At 49.7% G+C, this 19,490-nt stretch overlaps 7 protein-coding genes across 7 annotated transcripts; 5 read left to right on the top strand and 2 right to left on the bottom strand.

Annotated features, from left to right (window-relative positions):
• Positions 1–1,405: 1,405 nt before the first annotated feature.
• GIQ15_02513 (nucleolysin TIA-1) lies at positions 1,406–3,222 on the bottom strand (the record flags this gene model as incomplete). Its single annotated transcript, XM_033549930.1, has 5 exons — positions 1,406–1,629; positions 1,725–1,860; positions 1,956–2,603; positions 2,669–2,779; positions 2,965–3,222. The coding sequence occupies 5 exons, from the start codon at positions 3,220–3,222 to the stop codon at positions 1,406–1,408; spliced, it is 1,377 nt and encodes a 458-aa protein (XP_033407091.1).
• Positions 3,223–4,536: 1,314 nt separating this feature from the next.
• Positions 4,537–5,659, top strand: GIQ15_02512 (uncharacterized protein; the record flags this gene model as incomplete). The annotated part of the gene is made up of 3 exons (XM_033549929.1): positions 4,537–4,602; positions 4,653–4,772; positions 4,832–5,659. The coding sequence occupies 3 exons, from the start codon at positions 4,537–4,539 to the stop codon at positions 5,657–5,659; spliced, it is 1,014 nt and encodes a 337-aa protein (XP_033407090.1).
• Positions 5,660–5,875: 216 nt separating this feature from the next.
• On the top strand, positions 5,876–6,353 carry GIQ15_02511 (uncharacterized protein; the record flags this gene model as incomplete). The annotated part of the gene is made up of 3 exons (XM_033549928.1): positions 5,876–5,924; positions 5,978–6,090; positions 6,288–6,353. 3 exons carry the CDS (start codon positions 5,876–5,878, stop codon positions 6,351–6,353), a joined length of 228 nt encoding a protein of 75 aa, XP_033407089.1.
• Positions 6,354–7,770: 1,417 nt separating this feature from the next.
• On the top strand, positions 7,771–9,925 carry GIQ15_02510 (arrestin-related trafficking adapter; the record flags this gene model as incomplete). Its single annotated transcript, XM_033549927.1, has 3 exons — positions 7,771–8,134; positions 8,196–9,220; positions 9,275–9,925. The coding sequence occupies 3 exons, from the start codon at positions 7,771–7,773 to the stop codon at positions 9,923–9,925; spliced, it is 2,040 nt and encodes a 679-aa protein (XP_033407088.1).
• Positions 9,926–10,205: 280 nt separating this feature from the next.
• GIQ15_02509 (uncharacterized protein) lies at positions 10,206–11,042 on the bottom strand (the record flags this gene model as incomplete). The annotated part of the gene is made up of 2 exons (XM_033549926.1): positions 10,206–10,544; positions 10,620–11,042. The coding sequence occupies 2 exons, from the start codon at positions 11,040–11,042 to the stop codon at positions 10,206–10,208; spliced, it is 762 nt and encodes a 253-aa protein (XP_033407087.1).
• A 3,428-nt stretch (positions 11,043–14,470) lies between these two features.
• Positions 14,471–15,590, top strand: GIQ15_02508 (acetyltransferase; the record flags this gene model as incomplete). Its single annotated transcript, XM_033549925.1, has 2 exons — positions 14,471–14,590; positions 14,883–15,590. The coding sequence occupies 2 exons, from the start codon at positions 14,471–14,473 to the stop codon at positions 15,588–15,590; spliced, it is 828 nt and encodes a 275-aa protein (XP_033407086.1).
• A 2,074-nt stretch (positions 15,591–17,664) lies between these two features.
• Positions 17,665–18,660, top strand: GIQ15_02507 (uncharacterized protein; the record flags this gene model as incomplete). The annotated part of the gene is made up of 2 exons (XM_033549924.1): positions 17,665–17,818; positions 17,873–18,660. 2 exons carry the CDS (start codon positions 17,665–17,667, stop codon positions 18,658–18,660), a joined length of 942 nt encoding a protein of 313 aa, XP_033407085.1.
• Positions 18,661–19,490: the final 830 nt, after the last annotated feature.

The following is a 19,490-nucleotide window of genomic DNA, read 5'->3' as shown; positions in this document are numbered from 1 at the left end:
TATAGGAAGATGAAGGGTAGATGTTAGAAGAGTGGTGAAGAATAAGGGTACTACTGTTGGTACCTATCAATCTGTACTCTGATCCAAACAGGGGACAATAACCTGAAGAAAACAACGCTTCAAAGGACCCCTGCTCGCTGAGGAGAATGCATTTATCATACCATATGGAAATCATCACTCGTCACCATTGTTATCATGAGAGAAGACGAAGGAGAGGAGAGAGATAGATAGAGAGAGAGAAGAGGAGAGGGATATGGAAAGGGTATCAAAAGTCCATAAAATGATAACCGCTAATAGAAGCTCGTTCACACATCTCACCTGATGAAGCAGACATAGATAGATAAGAACGGATAGATAGATGGATAGGGTAGATGGTTCCCATCCATCTGCTCTGTATGTATGAATGAAGGAATAAATGAACGAGCAAACCCCAAGGAATCAAATCAATTCAAGTAGTGGTGAATAGATATAAGAAGACAAGTCGAAGTTATGAAGTAAAAAGCAGAAAAAAAGGGAGTCTGAGAATCATTATCAGACTATCCAAGAGAAACAAAAAAGAGAAGGATAAAAGGGGGGACAGGGCAAACACTTTTTTTAGTTCAACTTCAGGCATCAACCGCTGTTGGTTAGGTTAGGTTAGGTGTTAGGAGGGGAGAGTTAAGAAGAGGAAGTAGAAGTAGGAGAAAGGACGGCATTGTTAAACAGAGACGTTAAAAGTAGAAAAGGTCTCACAATCATCATAAAGGAGAGACAGATAAGGCTAAAGCTAGCAAAAGGAGAGCGCTAAGAAATAGAGCCAAAAAAAGAGAAACATAGAAGAGAAAAAAGAAGAGACGAAAGAATCCAAATTGGGGGGGTATTCGTTGATTAATAGCTTGAAATAGAGAGTTTCATTCAGGAGACACACAGAGAGGAATGGAGAGGAAAGCCAAACGCGGGCATAGACGGACAGAGACATGAATGTGGAATGAAAAACCCCCAGCAAGAAACAAAAACCTTAGTTTGAGCATGGGATACCAGTGGCAATTTGGGAAGAATAGAGGACAATGCAAAAGGGACAGACAGAGCTTCAAGAATAGGAAAGAAAGAGAAAAAAAAAAGGAGGGCTGAAAGGGCCAAAAGCCAAGTCGAGAAAAGGAATGGCCAGTCAAGAAAAAAAGTCAAGCAGAGAATGGATAGAAATTTTTGGCATAGAGATAGAAAAGAAGGTGGGGAAGTAAACAGAACTGCCCGATAACCAAAACCAAGAAGTTACGCTCAAGGATGATGATATCGTGATAAGATCAGAAATCGGATGCAGGGGGGGTAGTAATGCGCAGTGGCAGAGCAGAGCAGTGCAGGATGCAGGATGCAGAGGTAGGTGCGTGTGTGCAATTATCGAAACAACAACAGTAGCAGCAACAACTTAAGTCTGATAACCACCGAACCCGTTACCAAAGTTTCCACCGCCACCGCCAACACCGACGCCGTTGTTAGGTTGTTGTGCCCATCCGGCGGAGGGAGGGTTGGACTGGCCACGACCATAGCCGGCAGAGGCACCACCAGGTCCACCGGGTCCGCCGGGTCCGCCTGGGCCGCCCTGGACGGGAACTTGGACTTGGGGATAGCCCTGAGCTGGCGGCATCCCACCTGTAATTGAGTTAGCGACACGATTGGCTTTTTGGAGGTTTGATGGTAGGATGCGGGGATGGAGTTGGACAGGGATACACAGGACGGACGCATACCTTGAGGAGTCATTGGGCCGCCTGGGCCGCCGTATTGAGGGAAGTATGGCGAAGTGCCAGAGTTGAAGGCTGGGTTGCCACTCTGCTGAGGAGAATATGCGTCGAATTGGCCGGTTGGCGGGCGGTCCTTACCCCACTGGAGACACGGGAGACCCACAAATTAGCATGGCGGGACAAAGTTAAAGAGATATATCAGATAGGGATGGGAGAAGGAGAAAGAGAAAGACGTACGCTGCACTTGAGGGGGCGGCCGTTGACGTTGTAGCCGTTGAGCTGGCAGATGGCCATGGCGGCGTTCTCGTGGGTGTCCATCTTGACGAAAGCGAAGCCACGGTCAGCCTGGAAGCGGGTCTCGACGACGTAGCCGAAGTTCTGGAACAAGGGGATGAGGTCGTTCTGGGTGGTGTAGGGAGTGAGGTTGCCGACGTAGCAGGTAGTCTGCCACTGGGGCGTCTGCTGGACGACCATGTCGTAGCTCTGGACGCCGTGGGTAGGGAAGTGGTGGTGTCCAAAGGGAGTGGTGGGAGTCATGCCCATGGCGGCCATGGCCTGCTGCTGGGAGATGGAAGGCTGGCCCTTCTGGTTCGCCCAGTTGCAGCGGATGGCGCGAGACCCAAGCCACTCTCCGTCCATGGAGCTGAGGGCCTTTTCAGCGTCGGCTCTGTCGCGGAAGGCAACGAATCCGTAGCCGCGAGATCGGCCGGTCTTCATGTCCCACATGACGCGAGCTTCAGAGACCGAACCGCAGGCGGAGAAGGCCTGGAGGAGGACTTCATCGTTGACTTCGTTGCTCAGGTCGCCGACGAAGATGTGGAAATGGTTGGAGGTGTCTTCCTTGGAGGCAGTGTTGGACTGATACGCCCAGTTGACACGAATTTCCTACATTTGTTAGCACTGACACATAATATAAAGATAGAAAACAGATATAAAGATAGAAAGCATACTGATTGGTGAACACGGCGACCGTTAAGGGTCTGCATGGCGCGCTCTGCCGCACCAGGGTCGTCGTATTCTATGAAGCCGTAGTTTAGGCCTTTGCTCTGGAACTGTCCGGGCTATGGGTTAGTAAGAAGTGAATTAGAAAAGCGGTAAAGTTAGAAAGTTAGAAACGGTGGTGAAGAGACATGTAAATAAAGAAGGGAAAGGTGAAAGGGAGGTAAGTGACCAAAGTCCAGATATTGTGCATTCTCATTGATGGTACAGGCGTTCTCACTGATAGTGCGGTATCGTCGCTACTCACGTTCTTGTCGGGGATAATCTTGACGCTCTGGACGTGGCCAGTGGTCTCGAAGATCTGTTTCAAGATATCTTCCGTGACGCGAGGATCGAGGCCGCCGACATAGAGAGCTCGCTTGTTCGGCTCGGGGGCAGAGCGACGCACATAGCCTCCAGCCGCGGTGGGCGACATCATGTTGCCAGACATGGGCGAGGTGATGGCCGTGGGGATCGGGTTGGTGTTCTGCGGGATCACAACCGGCGGGAGCGGCGGCGGCGGCATGTGTGACGGGTTCGGCTGCCCATTTCCCTGCGAGTTGTCGAACTGCTGCTGTTGCTGCTGTTGCTGCTGCTGCTGCTGCTGGCCAGGGCCGCCGGCAGACGACTGATGGGGAGGGGGAGGGAGCGAAGACGAGGTCGCTGGTGGGGCGTTGTCAGCCATTGCGAGACGGGTGAAGATGGGGAAGAGACGATATAGCTGCCGGGAGTTGAAGTCGAAGTCGAGGTCGAAGTCGATGAGGCGTGAAAGTCGGGGGGATACTACGAGAGAGAGATGTCGACCGAGACGGTTTCGAGGGGAGGAAGATGGGAGAGAGGCTTGAGGCTGGAAGAGCTAGCTAGCTACTGCTGAGGACAAGAAGAAAACCCCTGTTACTCAAACGACTTCCCACGCATCGAAGGGCCACAGAATGTGTATTAGAGGGAGAGGAAGAGGCAGAGGATACGCACGAGAAGAAAGGACGCTTTGGTTTCTGTTTCTTTTTAACTGATCTGATCTAGCTGGAGGAGGCGGACGGCACACTGAAACAGCTGGCACTCTGAGAAAGACAGGGAGACGAGAAAGGACCGGTCAATGGCGACCTCGAGCAGCTCTGGACAGAAGAGAGAGAGAGAGATAGAGAGATAGAGAGAGAGAGAGAAAGATAGAGATAGAGAGGAGAGCTACAGAAGCACGCAAGCAGCTAGGAAACACGGAAACACGGGAACAAGGAGACAGACGAAGGGCGGGCAAAAGCAAGGAGAAGGGAAGAAGGAGAAGAAGATGCAGAAAGCGCTTCGTGGTGAGAGAGAAGAAGAAGAAGAAGAAGAAGAGGAAGAGAAGATGAAGTTGAGGATGGAAAAATAAAGACGCTGCGTTGTTGTCGCGGAGTGACTAAGCGAGCGCCAACACGTCCTCCTTCTTCCTCCCACCTCGTCTCTTCCTCTCTCTCTTTCTCTTGCATCTTCCTCTCGAGCATCTTCCTCTGTGGAAAAAGCAAAGAGAGGCCTGGAAAAGAAAAGACGAGGCAAGTAGAAGTACAAACAGTGACATCTACACCGTCATGTGACCGTCTCTGCATCTTCTTCCTTATAGCTTCATCTCTATATCTTCTTCTTCCTTATAGCTTCGTCTTTTATAGCTTCTCTTATAGCTTCGTCTCTTATAGCTTCTCTCTTCGTCTCTGTATTATTGTATTCGCTTCTGTTCGTCTCGTTGTTTACTGTGTCGTCACATCTCCACAGACGAGCCCATGGTTCAAAGCTTCTTCAGCCCCAACCGGACATGACCAGAACCACCTCGAGACACAGCTCATAACCGTTAAGGCCGATAAGAGACATGGTGGCCCGGAGACAGTCGTGCGAGGACGCCCTGGGCGAGCTGACGGCCATGGCAAACAAGACGGTCTGCCTCCCAGTTTCCTCTTTATTCTGGAGGCAACTAACACTGCTTAGATGATTGCCACAGGACGCTGGTTCCGCCGTCCGGATCGAGGACCACACGAGCTGAAGCGTCACATACCGCCGGCGCATGAACAGTTCCAGCGAGCTCTCGACCGGCTGCAGCAGGAAATTGTAACGAGCTACCCTCCACACCACGTTCGTGACACCGGCTAATGCGCTACTCGGTCTAGTTTCTCGCCAAAGCACTGCTCGAGAAGGACTACCATGCTATACTGGAGAAGAAGGCGGCGTTGAACAGGGTCCAGCAGGGGAACTCGGTCCCGGTCTCGGCGGATGCGGTGGTGGGGGGTGAGCAGTCGACAGCACCGGCAGCGTCCTCGCGCGAGACCGTCGACGGACCTCCGCAGTCGACGTCGACCATAGAGCCGGTTCCCGCGCCCACTACGCAGCCGACAGATACTCAGAATCAGCAATCGATACCACCAGTGTCGGTGCCAGCAGCAACAGCAGCGACAGCAACGATATCACCACCTCTTACTACATCAGCTCCAGTGCAGCCCATACCAAGCACGACAGAAACCACTCAATCCCTAGCCATGGCCACGGGAGATGCGCCGGACTCCCTGGCCAACGACATGATCCTCGACCTACAGCCCACAGACATGGCCGAGCCCATGGCGCACACCCAGAGCGGCATCAGCCATACATCTGGCATAAGCTCTCTCCTCCCTGGCCTCGAGAGCTATGCCAACGCCGGTGTTGAAGAGAACATCATGGACCTCCTCCCGGCAACCGGACAGCCCAATGGCCAGGTTAACGGGCAGACCAATGCCCAAAATAACAACCAGACTAACGGCCAGAACAACCAGAACAACAACCAGAATAATGACCAGAATATAACGACAGAGAACACCCGCCGGGACGTGGTGATGGAAGACGTCCCGGAGTCGAACTTTGACGACCTCTTCGTCGGCGCGGGAGACTTTGGAGGTGACGCGGATGACCTGATGCTTAATACTGCAGAGATGACGGAGCTGGACGATTCGTGGTTTCAATAGCATGCATGTACGGAGTATCGTTTATCATTCGGTAGCTGAGAATAGACTTCCTTCAGCTAATCACTTATTCATCGTCTGATATCATAGAGGCAATGTGGCGGTACATCCATATAAACCAGCTCAACACATTCTAAACAATTCTTCCAATTCTCAATTCAATTCAATTCCTCCAAGTCAATCAATCAATAAATCATTTCGATTTCAACTGACGTTAATATGCCTCAGTTCCGCCCCGGCCAAAGCATCGTCTACCGCCCCGTCGGAGGTACGTACAACCAGCCACGCAACCGCATAATGTACATCCTAACACCATCCCAGGCCCCGACTCCATGACCTCCGACACCATCGGGACCATCACAGGCGTCCTCACCCACGACGGCAAGCAGGCCGGCCGAAACGTCGCGGCAAGCGATGACGAGCCGCGCTACGAGGTGCGTAAGCGTCCAGCGCAGTCCCTAGACGAGAAGCCGATCAACCGTTTCTCCGCCTCCGTTGCCCGACCCCTTGTCCCTGCCACGACATGGAGCATGAGTGACAGCCGGGGACGACCGGGCAGGGGCAGGGATGGGGGGTTAGAGTTGATCTTTAAAAAGAACCATGTCTGCTAATGTGACGCGAACTCGCACAGGTCGAGAACCAGAATACGGGCAAGCTGACGAGCATCAAGGAGGCGAATATCCTGCAGCCGTTGTAGATATCTACGATGTAAAGATAAAAGTGTTTCTTGTAGTTATATATCAATACATTCTCTACTGCCCGATCGGGCCATCACGGGACTTGTGCATCTGCTTCGACTTTTCTATCTTGACACGACAACAAAGTGCATAGCAGCCTGCTGTATCGCAGGGTCGAGCGGAGAAAGGGAAGATGAAACCACGAACTCTAAGGACGATGGCCTGCAAGACGATCCCGTCGGCGTTCAACCTCCAACCACTCGCAGCGTCCAGATATCGAGCCAGGCCGTGAGTCGAGTCATCTGCGATATCCTCCTCGTTCTCAGCCAGAGCTAATATAAGATGCAGGACAAGGGGAACAGAAACCGCCGAGACAGAATATGTCCGCGGGGACCATGTCTCGCCTCTTCGGACTCGGCGACTACGTTGACATGGAAACCCAAGATGCTCCATACTTTCCCCCGACAGTGACAAGACGAGGACAAGACAGGACAAGACGAGGACGAGACAAGACAAGACGAGGACAAGGAAGGGGAACGGGCAGGAGACCACCGCGGGCCAGGCTGCATGATGACGCTGGAGCCTCTCCGCATGTGGCTTCTTGTAGCTGCATCATACTTGGCTGCGGCAAACGCGAACGGTCACATCCTTGTCCTAGATGCTTGCTCCCCTTCTATCTTTTTCTTACTTGAAGCAAGGCTAACTAACTAGTGGAGAAGGAACCTATATAAGACTCCACCTGGCCTTGCTCTAGGTCTGGAAATCGCCTCTCTTCTTCTCTTTGTCTTTTGTTTATATCGGAAGATCTAGATTTCTTCGTCGGCGTCCGGACTTTGCTCGCAGGCTCGGCTCTCCAGGTCTACGGTACCTCCAAAGATAACGGCTTTTCAGTTCCACCGGTTCGTCTCCTCTCTACCTCGTAGCGTTCAACAACATTCAAGCTTGTGTCTTGTGACGGGGTGCTTTGGTGGCGGTGGTGCTGATACGCTTTTCTTGTCCTCCTTTATAGTATTTAACGCCCCGCAGCTACTCGTCATCTATATATCTTCTTCTCCTGTCCAGCGTAGTCGCATATCTCTTCTCGTTGCTGTACATAGCTCTAGGAGTTTTCGGCGTGCTCGGCCCGTACTGTTACAGGAAGCTTGCTCTATCCCGTTATTTGGCCGTTGTTTGACGGAACGGGTTGTATATCAATTGCAAGACCGCGTCATTTCCAGTTTTTTCGCCTCCCTCCTACATAGCCATCTATAGCTTCTGCGTGAAGGTCGGGCAACCTCCAAACTGGCGTCCTACATACACCATGGAAAGCGATTCAGTCGCTGCTCCATGAAGGAAGGTCCGAGAGATATCAGTCCCAGTCGCTGCTCTTCGACAAGCAGTCGGTCACTAGCAGATCACTGTCCGTCTGCCCGTCACCGCGGCGCCGACAGCACGACCATGGGCGGCAACGAGGTCGAACACACGTTCGAGGAGCACACGAAGCAGCTCGCAGATACGTCGAGGAGGGGATCTCGCTCCTGCGCTTCTTCCCTGGGGTCGTCGGAGAGTAACTCGGTGCCAATACCAGATTCTACCCTTCCTTCGTTTCCCCATGAACGCATCGTAGCATCGGGGAACGGCATCGTCGTGTTGATCGGGCTTGCGGAGCCGGTGCTCTTCCTCGAACGGTTTGATAGAAGAGTCTCCTCGGGCAAGAAGTGTGTGATTTCGGGCTCTTTACACCTAAAGATCACCAAGTCTACGAAGATCAAGAAGATCAACCTTGGGTTTAAGGGTATTGCGAGGACATTCTGGCCTGAAGGTGAGAAACACCGTGTATACTGTTTAATGGGCAATTACAGCTAACTCGTCGCCCTCTATAGGTATTCCCGGAGATAGGAAAAAGACAAGGGACACCGAGACCGTCATCAACCTCAACTGGGACTTCTTCGATGCCCAAGCACGCACCGCAACTAGGAGCTACGGTGCCAATCATATAAAATTCACGGTGTCGAACAAGAAGGTGTCCGAGGGCAGTCCTTCAGCCGCCGATCTAGCTAGTTTATTTGAATCGTCTGTGTCGCTGCCGAAGGAGCTCAGAAGGCTTTCGCTGCACAACGCGCGATCAGATAGCTTTGGGAAGGGTGATTCACATTCGATATCAGAATTTCTGGCTCAGAGAAGTTACAAGACGTTCCCACCAGGCGAATACATGTACAACTTTGAAATACCAATGGAGCACCAATACCCCGAAACCGTCAAGTGGGACAACGCATCTGTCAAATATGAGCTCGAGGCCGTTATCGAGCGCGCAGGCGCTTTCCGTCCGAATCTTGTTGGCATCAAGGAGATACCCCTTATTCGCACACCAGGTGAAGACTGCTTGGAACACGTCGAGCCCATTGCAATCAGCCGAACCTGGGATAACAAGCTGCATTACGATGTCGTTATCACGGGGAAATCGTTCCCACTAGGATCCAAGATACCTGTGGCCATTAAGCTTACGCCAATATCCAAAGTCGGCTGCCATCGCGTCAGTGTTTTTCTAACGGAAAAGGTCCAGCTATGGGCTCACGATAGAAAAGTCCACTGTGTAGCGAGCGATAAAGTGCTGCTACTCTTTGAGAAAAGAGCTGGCATTCCATGCAGAAGCGTCTATCCGGGTGGTACTATGCGTCTGTCGTCCGGGGGAGGCCAGGCTATTACCCCCAACGGCGAGGACGTAGTGGGTGGTACAATGAATTTCCTAGGCGATACCAATCATGAGAGTTTCGGTATGGGCACTACGGAGTTGGAGTGCGAAGTGCAACTGCCCAGTTGTCCGGTTATGAAGAGGGTCACAGAAGCCTCGTTGAGGCTGCATTGTGATGTACAGTACAGCAGTATTGAAATCTCTCATTCAGTCAAGGTAACACGCCTTACATCCATAACCTTTAGTGCAGAGGCTAACAAATCATTATAGGTCGTTTTCCGTCTATCCAAACCCGACGGGTCACCATACCCTAAAAGACGACGTCAATTTGACATCTCCATTGATTCTCCGCTGGGTATCACATCCTGCAAGGCGAGCGCATCGAACATCTATCTACCAGCGTACAATTCACCATCATCCTACTACACAGACGAGTATGAGTGCGGCTGCCCTGATGCCGCCAATTTGGCACGCGACGTGAATGCGAACCCGACCCTCTCCTTACCACCTACCTTTGCCGAGATAGAGATGCCTCCTCCTCCTACCTTCAACGAATCCAGCAGCAACTCTTATCCCTCCGATACACATCAACATGAACGAGACCACAACGATCCACCAACCCGTCCAATCCACTTCATTCGCGCTCCATCATTCAACCCTCCACCATTTGAATCTGTTCCGCCGCCGCCACCACCCCTCATCAGTCCACCACCAGCCTACTCAACCATCTTTTCTGGCGGGCCGGGATTGAACAGTGAGATGGACGACTATTTTGCACGAGCACATGTGAGAGAAGGAGAGTATGATGATAACGTGAGAGGAACCGGACGAGTGGACATACCATTAACCCCCGGCGGGCGTGTCCATCGCAGTATGGATGTTCCCAGAGAATGTCTTGCCAATGGCAGTCTACCGGGGTAGCGAAGTACATAGTTTTTTTCCATTGATATATGACTTTATGACTGATGATTTTCCTTTTTCCGTGCCTGGTGCCAATGCTATATTTTTTATCAGGTCAACAGATAGCATAGCGATTATATTAATAATTAATACTTGATCTGATCAAATAGCTTCAGTCACAGAAAGGTTCTATACCATGCAAGTAAGAAATCAGGGGAAACTGGAAGGCAGTGTAAGGGAGCAAAAATAAGGTAAAAGGGGAGACAAAAGGCAATACCACTGATAAACATCATCTCAAGGATTAGGGGGCTGCTTCGGTTCGAATATCTGTGTCAGCTTCTTCGCCAAACAGCACCTCATTCTCATGCATGATATCCATCAGGGTATCTACGTCGTCCTCTTCCCCTTTTAACGCAACCGAGGGCCCAGGTCTTTTATAGAAGGCTCCTTCAAACTCTGGAGGGAAGAATCCTGCATACTCCCAATCTAAGATCGCCCGTATCTTCAGTGTTTCCGGATCAACAATGATATTGTGAGTAGACATATCGTTATGGCAAAACACCAAGTCCTCGGTCTCGCGCGGTTTCATAGTCCATTGGAGACGATGACTTTTGCGCATAACACGATACGGTGGTAGAACCTAGCATCAAAGTATCGATATCTAGTCAGCTAATAGACATAAAAAGTACCATAACATCTAGATCTTGACACATACCAGACCAGTTGGACCACCCCATGTCTTCGACTTTAGATCATGCAGCGTCTGGAGATGAATCTCTACTTCTTTCTCGACAATCTTCCGCTTACTCTCTTCTAGCTTGCTCAGCTCGATACCGTTGACTTTCTCGATAATGAGATAGATGGCTTCATCATCTTCAAAACAGCAGAGTAGTTTTGGGATCGGAATATTCGTGTTCTCTGCTATGAATTTCATTGCTGCTGCTTCGTTTAAAAGCCTCTCATTTCCTAATTTAGGGATCATGATTGTGCCGGTGTATGGATTTAATTGCCATTCAGATGGCCGCAGGCTCCGTTTGATGAATGTCTGGCCATCATCGAAGAATTTGCGTTCCGTGGTGTAAGCAATGCAGTCCTTCTCCTTGCGCGCATTCAGCATCTGGTTGGTGACAGGACCCATTTTGAGAGGCTTAATTGCAACCTGCTGGCTCAGATGACTTTCAATCAAATTGTCAAATATGTAGTTAACAATTGGAGACTGCCTGAGAGGGGGATGTATCTACTGATTTATGTGTTTAACCATTTCATTGATGCCGAGGGAGGCTCTTCTAGACATCTACTCTGGTCTAACCCCCTGTTGCATTGTTGGGCTACCAACACGAGGCATTGGCCCAATGAGCCATTTATCTATGGACTCCATGCATCCAAAAGCCTGCTGACCGCTCACTTTACCCGCGATAACAGGGGTGAGCTTCAGAACCGATGTCACGATAGATATTCTGGCCCAGGCTAGTGAGGCTCTGTCAAGGTTTACATATCAGCAGGCCATATTGATCCAGAGAGTGACATCATCCAACACCAATTTGTCCGTTTTAATAGGATGCGGCGTGGCCAAAATGCGGCGTAGCCAGAATCTATATCCCCGTGCATTCAATAACAGGTAGATAATCGCGGAGTGAGAACCAATGAACTCTAAGCTAGCGAGAATACCATAATCAAAAGCAAAACCGCATATTGGCAACATGCTAAGCATTACCCCGTATCGGAAAAATAATCACGTACAAAGGACCCTACCAAAACGTTACAAGCTCTGAACGTTTACCAAGAGGTGCTGTAATCAAATTTATTTCATAACTATCAAATGTATACTTAGACAAATGAAATAAAAACGAATGACCTGTTAGGCGTAGCAGAAACATAGGAAACAAAACAAAACTAGAAGGAATGGACAAGTGCAAAACAGGGTTGATCAAGTAATTGCCATAAGCTAAAGGCTCTAGCTTGCATGGTCACGCTGCGGTGCCCGGCAGCCCCATTATCCACTAGGTAGGCATCTAAGCGTTGATATATATGCGGTGATTTGACGGTTCAGGTAAGCGACGACGATTGAATGCGGCACCTTCCGAGGTATGGCAAGGAGCAGCCCCTGATATCTTTCGACCCGGTGTTCACCGATTAACTTGGCCATCCAGCATCATCCTTATCCGGAAGTAACCGTATCTATTGAAACCGGGCCTCGCTGCCAAAACACAGGCCTAGACTGATTTTTAGAATCAACATGATAGCAGATGGGTAGTATCCGAGCATACCATGTGGATAGATGCCAAATCAACGGCGGTCCTTTGAAGGGCGCGGGGCTTTTCGTGGAGAATAACGGTGGAGGCTCTCGAACGGGCAGCTTTGAGCATCTGAGATCCAGATATTGCAATAAGTACAGTATACCAACGCCATGTCTCCGGGTGTAAACTGTAGCTTGTGTAGAGTTGTATTTCTGATCAAATTCCAAAATAGAATCGTGTAAGGCGATTGAAAGGCTGTTGCTAGAATTTTTGCTTCAATGATGATTCTTTAAAGCTTGGTGATTGGGGAAAAGTTGAAAGCGAAATGGCAGTCCTTTATACATCTGGAAATCGCTGGATTCCTCATACCGTCATCATAGATGTAGATGCTGCCTAGCTGTTAATTGTTAGGCTATTGCCTCAAATACCTGCTCGCTGTCCACATGATAGCAGGGCAGTTCATCAACAGCTGCAATCTGGTATAATAAATGTATAGCCACTCTGTGTACCATTCACAACGTCTCTGCTGCCTGTGATATCTGCCTCGCCAGAACTATCATGTTGTCGCTGTGCCGCTTCTCTTACCTAAATATCCCATGTCGATAGACTTGTCCAGTAACCTCACGATGCTCGCTGAGTCCATATCCCATCTCTGTCTTGATATAAAGCCATGTAGGGCTTGTGGCTCAGTATCCACTTGCATATATTCTCAGCTTCCGATTGGTGAAAAGTGTCGGAAAGGGTGGGCCGGCGTATTGCTTATCCGCGCCAAGAGAAATTCGTTGGATGAGACGATATAAAAGCATCAAACAACGGGGGGACTCGAACTGGCGGAGTAATCACCCTGCTGGCCCTGGCGTGGAATTTCATGCGCCATGTGTACAAGGTGAACAATCATCAGACCACCCAAGCCTCCTTGGGCTAGGCCCCAGGCAGCCGATCCATACACTGTGCCGTACCAGGGAGATGAGGCTCAACGACTAGATCTGTGGCATAAGTTTTCTCTAGCCCTTATTCTGTCCTTATCCTGCCCTTATTCTGGCCCTTATTCTAGGCCTTATTCTAGACTTCGCGCCACTCGGCGTATCTATGACATTTGACGCGAGTGTTGCCTGTTAGTGCCTAGCCCAGATCGAGAGATCATGTACATGAACAGGGAGTATTGATGCCCCAGTATGAAGCTGAATGGCCTAATAGCCGCGTCGATAGCAGCTACTGCACTGCCAGCCGACGGTGATGGGTAGAACAACATACCTGACTATCACTCCCATTCAGGCAAAGAAAGACAGTACATGTGACATGTACACAGATAAAATATGGAAGATGTAAGAATATAATGTCCAGGCAGCAGACGGCCACGCTGCCTAAGAGGGTATTAAAAGAAGAGACAGACTGTGCATAGACCTGACGAACGATGACGTCTATCGAGACTGGGTATCCTCGGCCCCATGGTACATCACTGAGAGAGCCAACGAGGGAGCTAGCCAAGTGGAGCCTTGAACTGTCTAACATATCCCATTATCGCGTGTCGTACGGATCGCTGTGATAGTGATGGTTGTGATGGTTGTGATATTGACGGCGTTGAAGCAAGTTGAGCCATAAGCATGACTAAGCCGTTTCTCCTCGTTCCTGGCCGAGTGCCTGAATATCAACCAAAGCCAAAGCGAGAACAGTCTACATTGTTGGTTCGGACAAGCGTACGGGACACATGATACGGGCTTCTGTGACCCGTAGACACGATCTGATGCATCAACAGTGCGGAGCAAGTCCCTATCACTTGTCGACTGCCAACAATCGTAACCACGCTAAGCTTCACTTCGCCGAAAAGCAAAGCTGTAGCTATGTGGCACCAGGAAGCCGAAGTGAAAAGGAGCGCCTTTAGGCCTTGGCGTTAATCGATGTTGAAGGCCTTCACCTGGCGCGGGGACATGCAGTCGGGATTGATATAAGTCGAATATCGGATCGTGGTAGAAGGGAGAAAGTACCAGTAAGGACAAGGAAGGCCAACCTTCCCGCATGACAAGCAGGTGGAGTTCGGCTAGTTTGTTCTTGTATAAATAAATTAAGAAAACCGAAACCCGGACCAGAAGGCGAATGTTTGCTTTTGCAGGGTTGGCAGCAGTGATTCGTCTGAATATATGTCCAGAGCCGTGCTAAGCGTTCAGTTAAATATCAGCACGATCGTGACGAGCAAGTTCTTCTTCCTTTCTTACCACTGTCAACTCAGAACTCACGCCGGCCTTCGCTGATCCCCTACGCATACCTATCACTCGCTATCGCAGCTACATAAGAGACCATCCAAGACCTCGTAGGCAATCGTATCTCCAACATGGCGATGGCGGTGGAAATCAGGCGTATGACCGAAGAAGACATCCCCGGCGCCATCGAGTGTGTCCAGACGGGTTTCGCCGACGACCCGTATTTCCGCTGGGTGTTTGATTCATCAAAGGTACGTGCCGTATACGTACTTGCGAGAGATGTGGCCGTGGATGTGGGAATATCCATGTAGAGTATACAGACATATAAACACCCATACCATACTCTCTCCTCGTCCATAACTCCAACCTTTTAGAAGACGCAGGCCGAATATATGCAAAGAAGACGAAACCTCCAGGCTGACCATGTCCGATCCCATCGCGGATCGAAGAGGGGAGTGAACGAGAGAGCGAGAAGGAAAGCTCTCTCTCCTCTTCATCCGCGAGAGCTACTGAGTGGCTCTTTGACCAAATTATCTTTTATAGTTTTCGAAAGAAAGAAATGCTTCGTCTCTAACGAATCGATGTCTATGGGGGATTCAAAATGCTCTTTTCTACGTAGCGAGAGAAGTCCCCTCGTCGTCCTGCGGCATGCCTGACCAGAAGGAGCCTGAACCCGATGAACGAACAGGCCTGCTACGGAATGCCTCGTCCTCTTCCCCTGCTCGTGTCGTCGGCATTGCCATGTGGCTGCTCCCTCATCCTCGGTCAAAGCCGGACAGCTGGTTCACGTACTTTCAAGAATGGCTGCTGAGTTTCCGTCAGCTCCTGACCAACATCCGCTACATGGGCCACGGCGGTCTCCTCGTGAATCGCTACAAGATCTGGAAGGCCGCGCAGGCACAGGTCCAGGACGAGCTCTGGACGGACAGGCGAGGTTATTATTTCTGTAACGTGGTTGCGGTCAGGCCAGAGATGCACGGTAAGGGTATCGGAAGACAGTTAGTTGACGTTGTGGCCCGTCGAGCAGACGAAGAGGGCATGAAATGCTACCTGGAGAGTTCAAAGCAGGTCCCCAACATCCAGATTTACGAGAGGTTCGGGTTTAAGCTGGTCAGGGATCTGGTTTGTGATGACAACGGGGAGTCGTGTAAGGTGTGTTTCCCGTCCCCTGTGTTGTTGATTCAAGCTGATCGAGTATCTAGCTGTATTGCATGGTCAGAGAGCCGAAGCTTCCATGCTGAGGAGGAATAGATAGACGAGGCGTTCACTTAGTAGCTGTTTTCATCATTCCACATATCAAATTGCCAACGTTTTCCTTCCCCTTGTATTTCATTTGGTGAGCGTGGGGACGACTTGATAGACGAAGCCGGTTCCAGAGAGATATAGATCAGCGAGAGAAGAATCCAAACAAGGGCCGGAACTGCCTACTATGACCAAATGCTCCGTATGTGCATCTGCAACCCTTGTACCTGCATACAGTATATTAGTTTCCTGCCCTTGACCTCCCTATATCACAACATCTATCACACATCTCTGTCCAACATTATTTGACCGTGTCCCGCGTATTGGGCGGTCGCAGCTTAACCCCCTGGCGAACATGAAACAATAAATCTCATTAGGGTGAAAATGCATCACCGTTCCAGGGGCGAACAATTAATCTATTCCGGACATTATCACCACAGGGAAACCCCAGACAGCCATCTGATCGTGGTTTTATCCCTGAGCTAAGTGGATTTTCACCTCGGGCAACGAAAACTTTGGGGGAGAAACATCGCCGACCTCGTTCCCAGCGGCGGAAACGGGTTTCGATGCCGCGTGAACATCCATGATGTGATTTGATAGACGGCCATTCTGGAGACTCTTCTCCCCCCCTTCGCCACTAGCACTCCCGTATATGATGTGCAGCAGATTCCGATCTCGAGGACCACGATTGACTCTCGCCGCTGACGTCGTATCCTATTCTTGTCGTCTAACTGGCGCAAACGGCTGCAGGACATCGACATCGCGCTTCACCCTCCCTAATGTATATATACGGGTGCTCATTATACGGGATATTCTCCCTCCCACCCGGCCCTCTTTTCTCTTACAGCCGTCGACAAGAATAGATTCCCTGGCAAGCCTCTTCGACCCTTATTCTTATTCTTCCCCCCCAATCGGACGCTGGACAGAATATTTGGCGAACGTCAAGGCTATAGACGGTAATCAACCCCTGATACAAGGGGACCCGATAATCTGTTTCGACGTGATAAAATTACTTTTTCCTCTCTTCCTCTATCAAGTTAAGCATCCCCGGTCTGCGACTATCAACCTTCGTTATATTATTTGCCATTATGAGTTTCTCCGTCATCCCATTTGCTGCTTTTCCTTGCCATCCTCTCTTCCCGCCCCCTGTGGCCGGTCTGGGGTTCGGACAACTGCAGCGTCCCTCTACCTAGCTTTTGCCCTATGCGGAGGGCGAGCGCGAGCGTCCCAGCTGTTGGTTTAGGTTGGTCTTCCCGGAAGTTGATATGCATGTCAAGGGCTGCTCGCTATACAACATCCTCATATACCCTTGTAGTTATCACTGTATACCCAATCGAATCCATATTAGTTCATTCGCTGCATTTTTTTTACGCCTTTTAAGATCTTCTTGACAACTCTTGTCTCCGCGCTGATCGCTAACTAGCATTTGTCCCCTTACCCTCGCCTCGGGACGATTGCCGGCTTCCTTTCGTTTGCTAGTTCGGCTAGTTCGTACATATAACAGTGATGATGTATCCGGCTATGTCCTGAGACACCCTCTTTTCCTTCGATCGCCCGAGGAGCGGTGTGAACACCTATAACTTCTATCATCACTCTGATACCCCCGTGTTTTCTAGTCGTCAGCCTCAGTTTCCGCGTTTCCAACAGTAGGAGAAAAAAAAGGGAAGCTTGGACGACCGGGTCATTGTTTCAGACTACGCCAACGAAAAAAAAAGAGACAACCCCCGATTGAAATTATAGCACATGCTAGAGAGGCGGGAGAGGGGAGGCAGACGCGTGTCATAATAAGGATTCGATCTGCCTTGAATTAATTTTCCTGCCCTGGGGGAATGAGTTCGATAGACGAGAGTCGATTTGCGGAAGAGGCTTTTACCGCAACCTAAGACATCTCACGACGGAGACATAGATGGTATGTCATAGGAGATAAGAATACGGAACAGCTGGAACCGAAAGCGCAAAGTCCAGACTCGGAAATAAACTCGCTACGATTGTCGACCTTTTCTATCACATACGGAGAACACGATCGATCATAAATATGCACATCGTCTATACTAATTCGGGTTCAAGACGCATTCCGGAAACCATGCCGTCACTTGGACTAAGGGAGATAGAAATCGAACGAGTCGACATTGATGACGGTGACGAAGGTGCTACCGCGGCTGCATTCAATTCTACCGGCGAGTCCTCTGGTAGCCATAGCCCACCACGCATTGCCATTCTGATTACAACCGTGATAGGTGAGTGTTGGTAATATGCATTGCTACAAGCAGCGGCTGACATTGTTTATCTAGCTGTCATTATCGTTGGTGTGTCTTTATTCTTGTTTGTGAGATGGCGGACAAGGAGAGGCCAACGTCGCGCAAACTTCACACGCCGTCGGGGTTCAGATAGAACTGGAACCACTGAAATAATCCAGAAACAGTATCCGCTGCCGTCAGGCAAAGGATCAAAATCACCTGCACAGGGCGGGCTCGAGTGGAACCCAGAATCAACATTTGCAAAGCCATCTGCGGTAAAAGCATACATGGCACCATACACCCACTCGCAGGCAATGCTCTCCTCGTCGAGCATCAAGAGACTATGGCATAACTCCATAGGAGCGACTCGCGCACCGAAGCTACAAGTCAGGACCAAACTCTCCTCTCCAAATGCAGAAAACGAACTCGAAGGACTATCTACCCACCACCGAGAAGATAGTGGCGGCAACCCCCTCCTCGAAGAAACCGTAACGGAAATAGAAGCCCCTCCAAGGGTCTTCACAAGGACTCTAAGTACTCAATCATCGTCGATATTCCATCTGGATCGGCCCTCGGTGGACAACAGGCCGGTGTCAACTAGTTCCACGCTGGATCAAACGCCTCGAAATGTACCTTCAACCGACAATTCAACGATGATCTCCAAATATCCCTGGCCACCAACAACACAAACGAATATGACTCCGGTCGAACCCTCATACAACTCCATGACGTTCTTCAATCACCGTGAATCCTACGGAACGCAAGACGAGCGTATCACTATCGCCGAGACTACCACGACAGCCTCGAGGGACCGCCCGCCATCTCATCTTCATAACAGCTAGATGAACCGCATCAAGGCTGTGGCCAGTTTGGTTACAGCCCTTTTACATGCAACAACTTTATCATTCTATTTCTTCACCTACACCTTTTATACCAATTTTTTTTTTTCATTTGTTGATATTACGGTATTTTCCGCATGATTTTTTTTATACCATACCCTGCTAGATCTTGCATACCCGTATAGATCATATATGCTGTCTGTTTTACGTACACTGCTCCGACTAATGGAAATGGCGAAACGGGGCAACGAGGCTGGATTCATGTTTGCATATTTGGATTTTGAGTTATATACTGGCGCGCATGGGAAGGGAGTTTCTTCTGGTCTTTTAAGTGGCGTTTTCCATTGATTTTTTTCCTTTGTTACTCGATTCAAATATATTTATTTTCATTCAATCATAACTTTTTTTTAAGGCACACTTTGCCTTCGCCATGTGGTGGTGTTAGCGCGGCTGGCTTCGTGTATGCTTCTCAAGTTAAGCATTGAGGCATGGGCATAATTAAAATGTCGTGATGTAAACTATGACGTATCTATCCCTACACCTTCCTATACAATATAAATACCAAACACCATCAAAACAACTAGAGAGTATGAGACAAGAAAATATAGGTTTATAAATAGATAATGAGGTTCGAACGACAAAGGGATGATATCATACAAAACTAAAAGATGTTTCCTAGCTATTATTAGTAAACGCTCTTGTTTCCGCTAGACTTTTGTGGGATTGTGGGTGCATGCTTGATGCTCGTGGATAGTGGATCGGATGATATGCGGTTTCAAGTGCGGTCACGCGAAACGACCAGATTCAGGGGGGTAACAGTAGCGGTAAAGGAC

This window comes from Arthroderma uncinatum, assembly GCF_011692745.1.
Source record: "Arthroderma uncinatum strain CBS 119779 chromosome Unknown scaffold2, whole genome shotgun sequence".
NCBI classification, from domain to species: Eukaryota; Fungi; Ascomycota; class Eurotiomycetes; order Onygenales; family Arthrodermataceae; genus Arthroderma; species Arthroderma uncinatum.
Note: the sequence above shows the minus strand (reverse complement) of the source record. Positions and strands in the feature narration are given on the sequence as shown.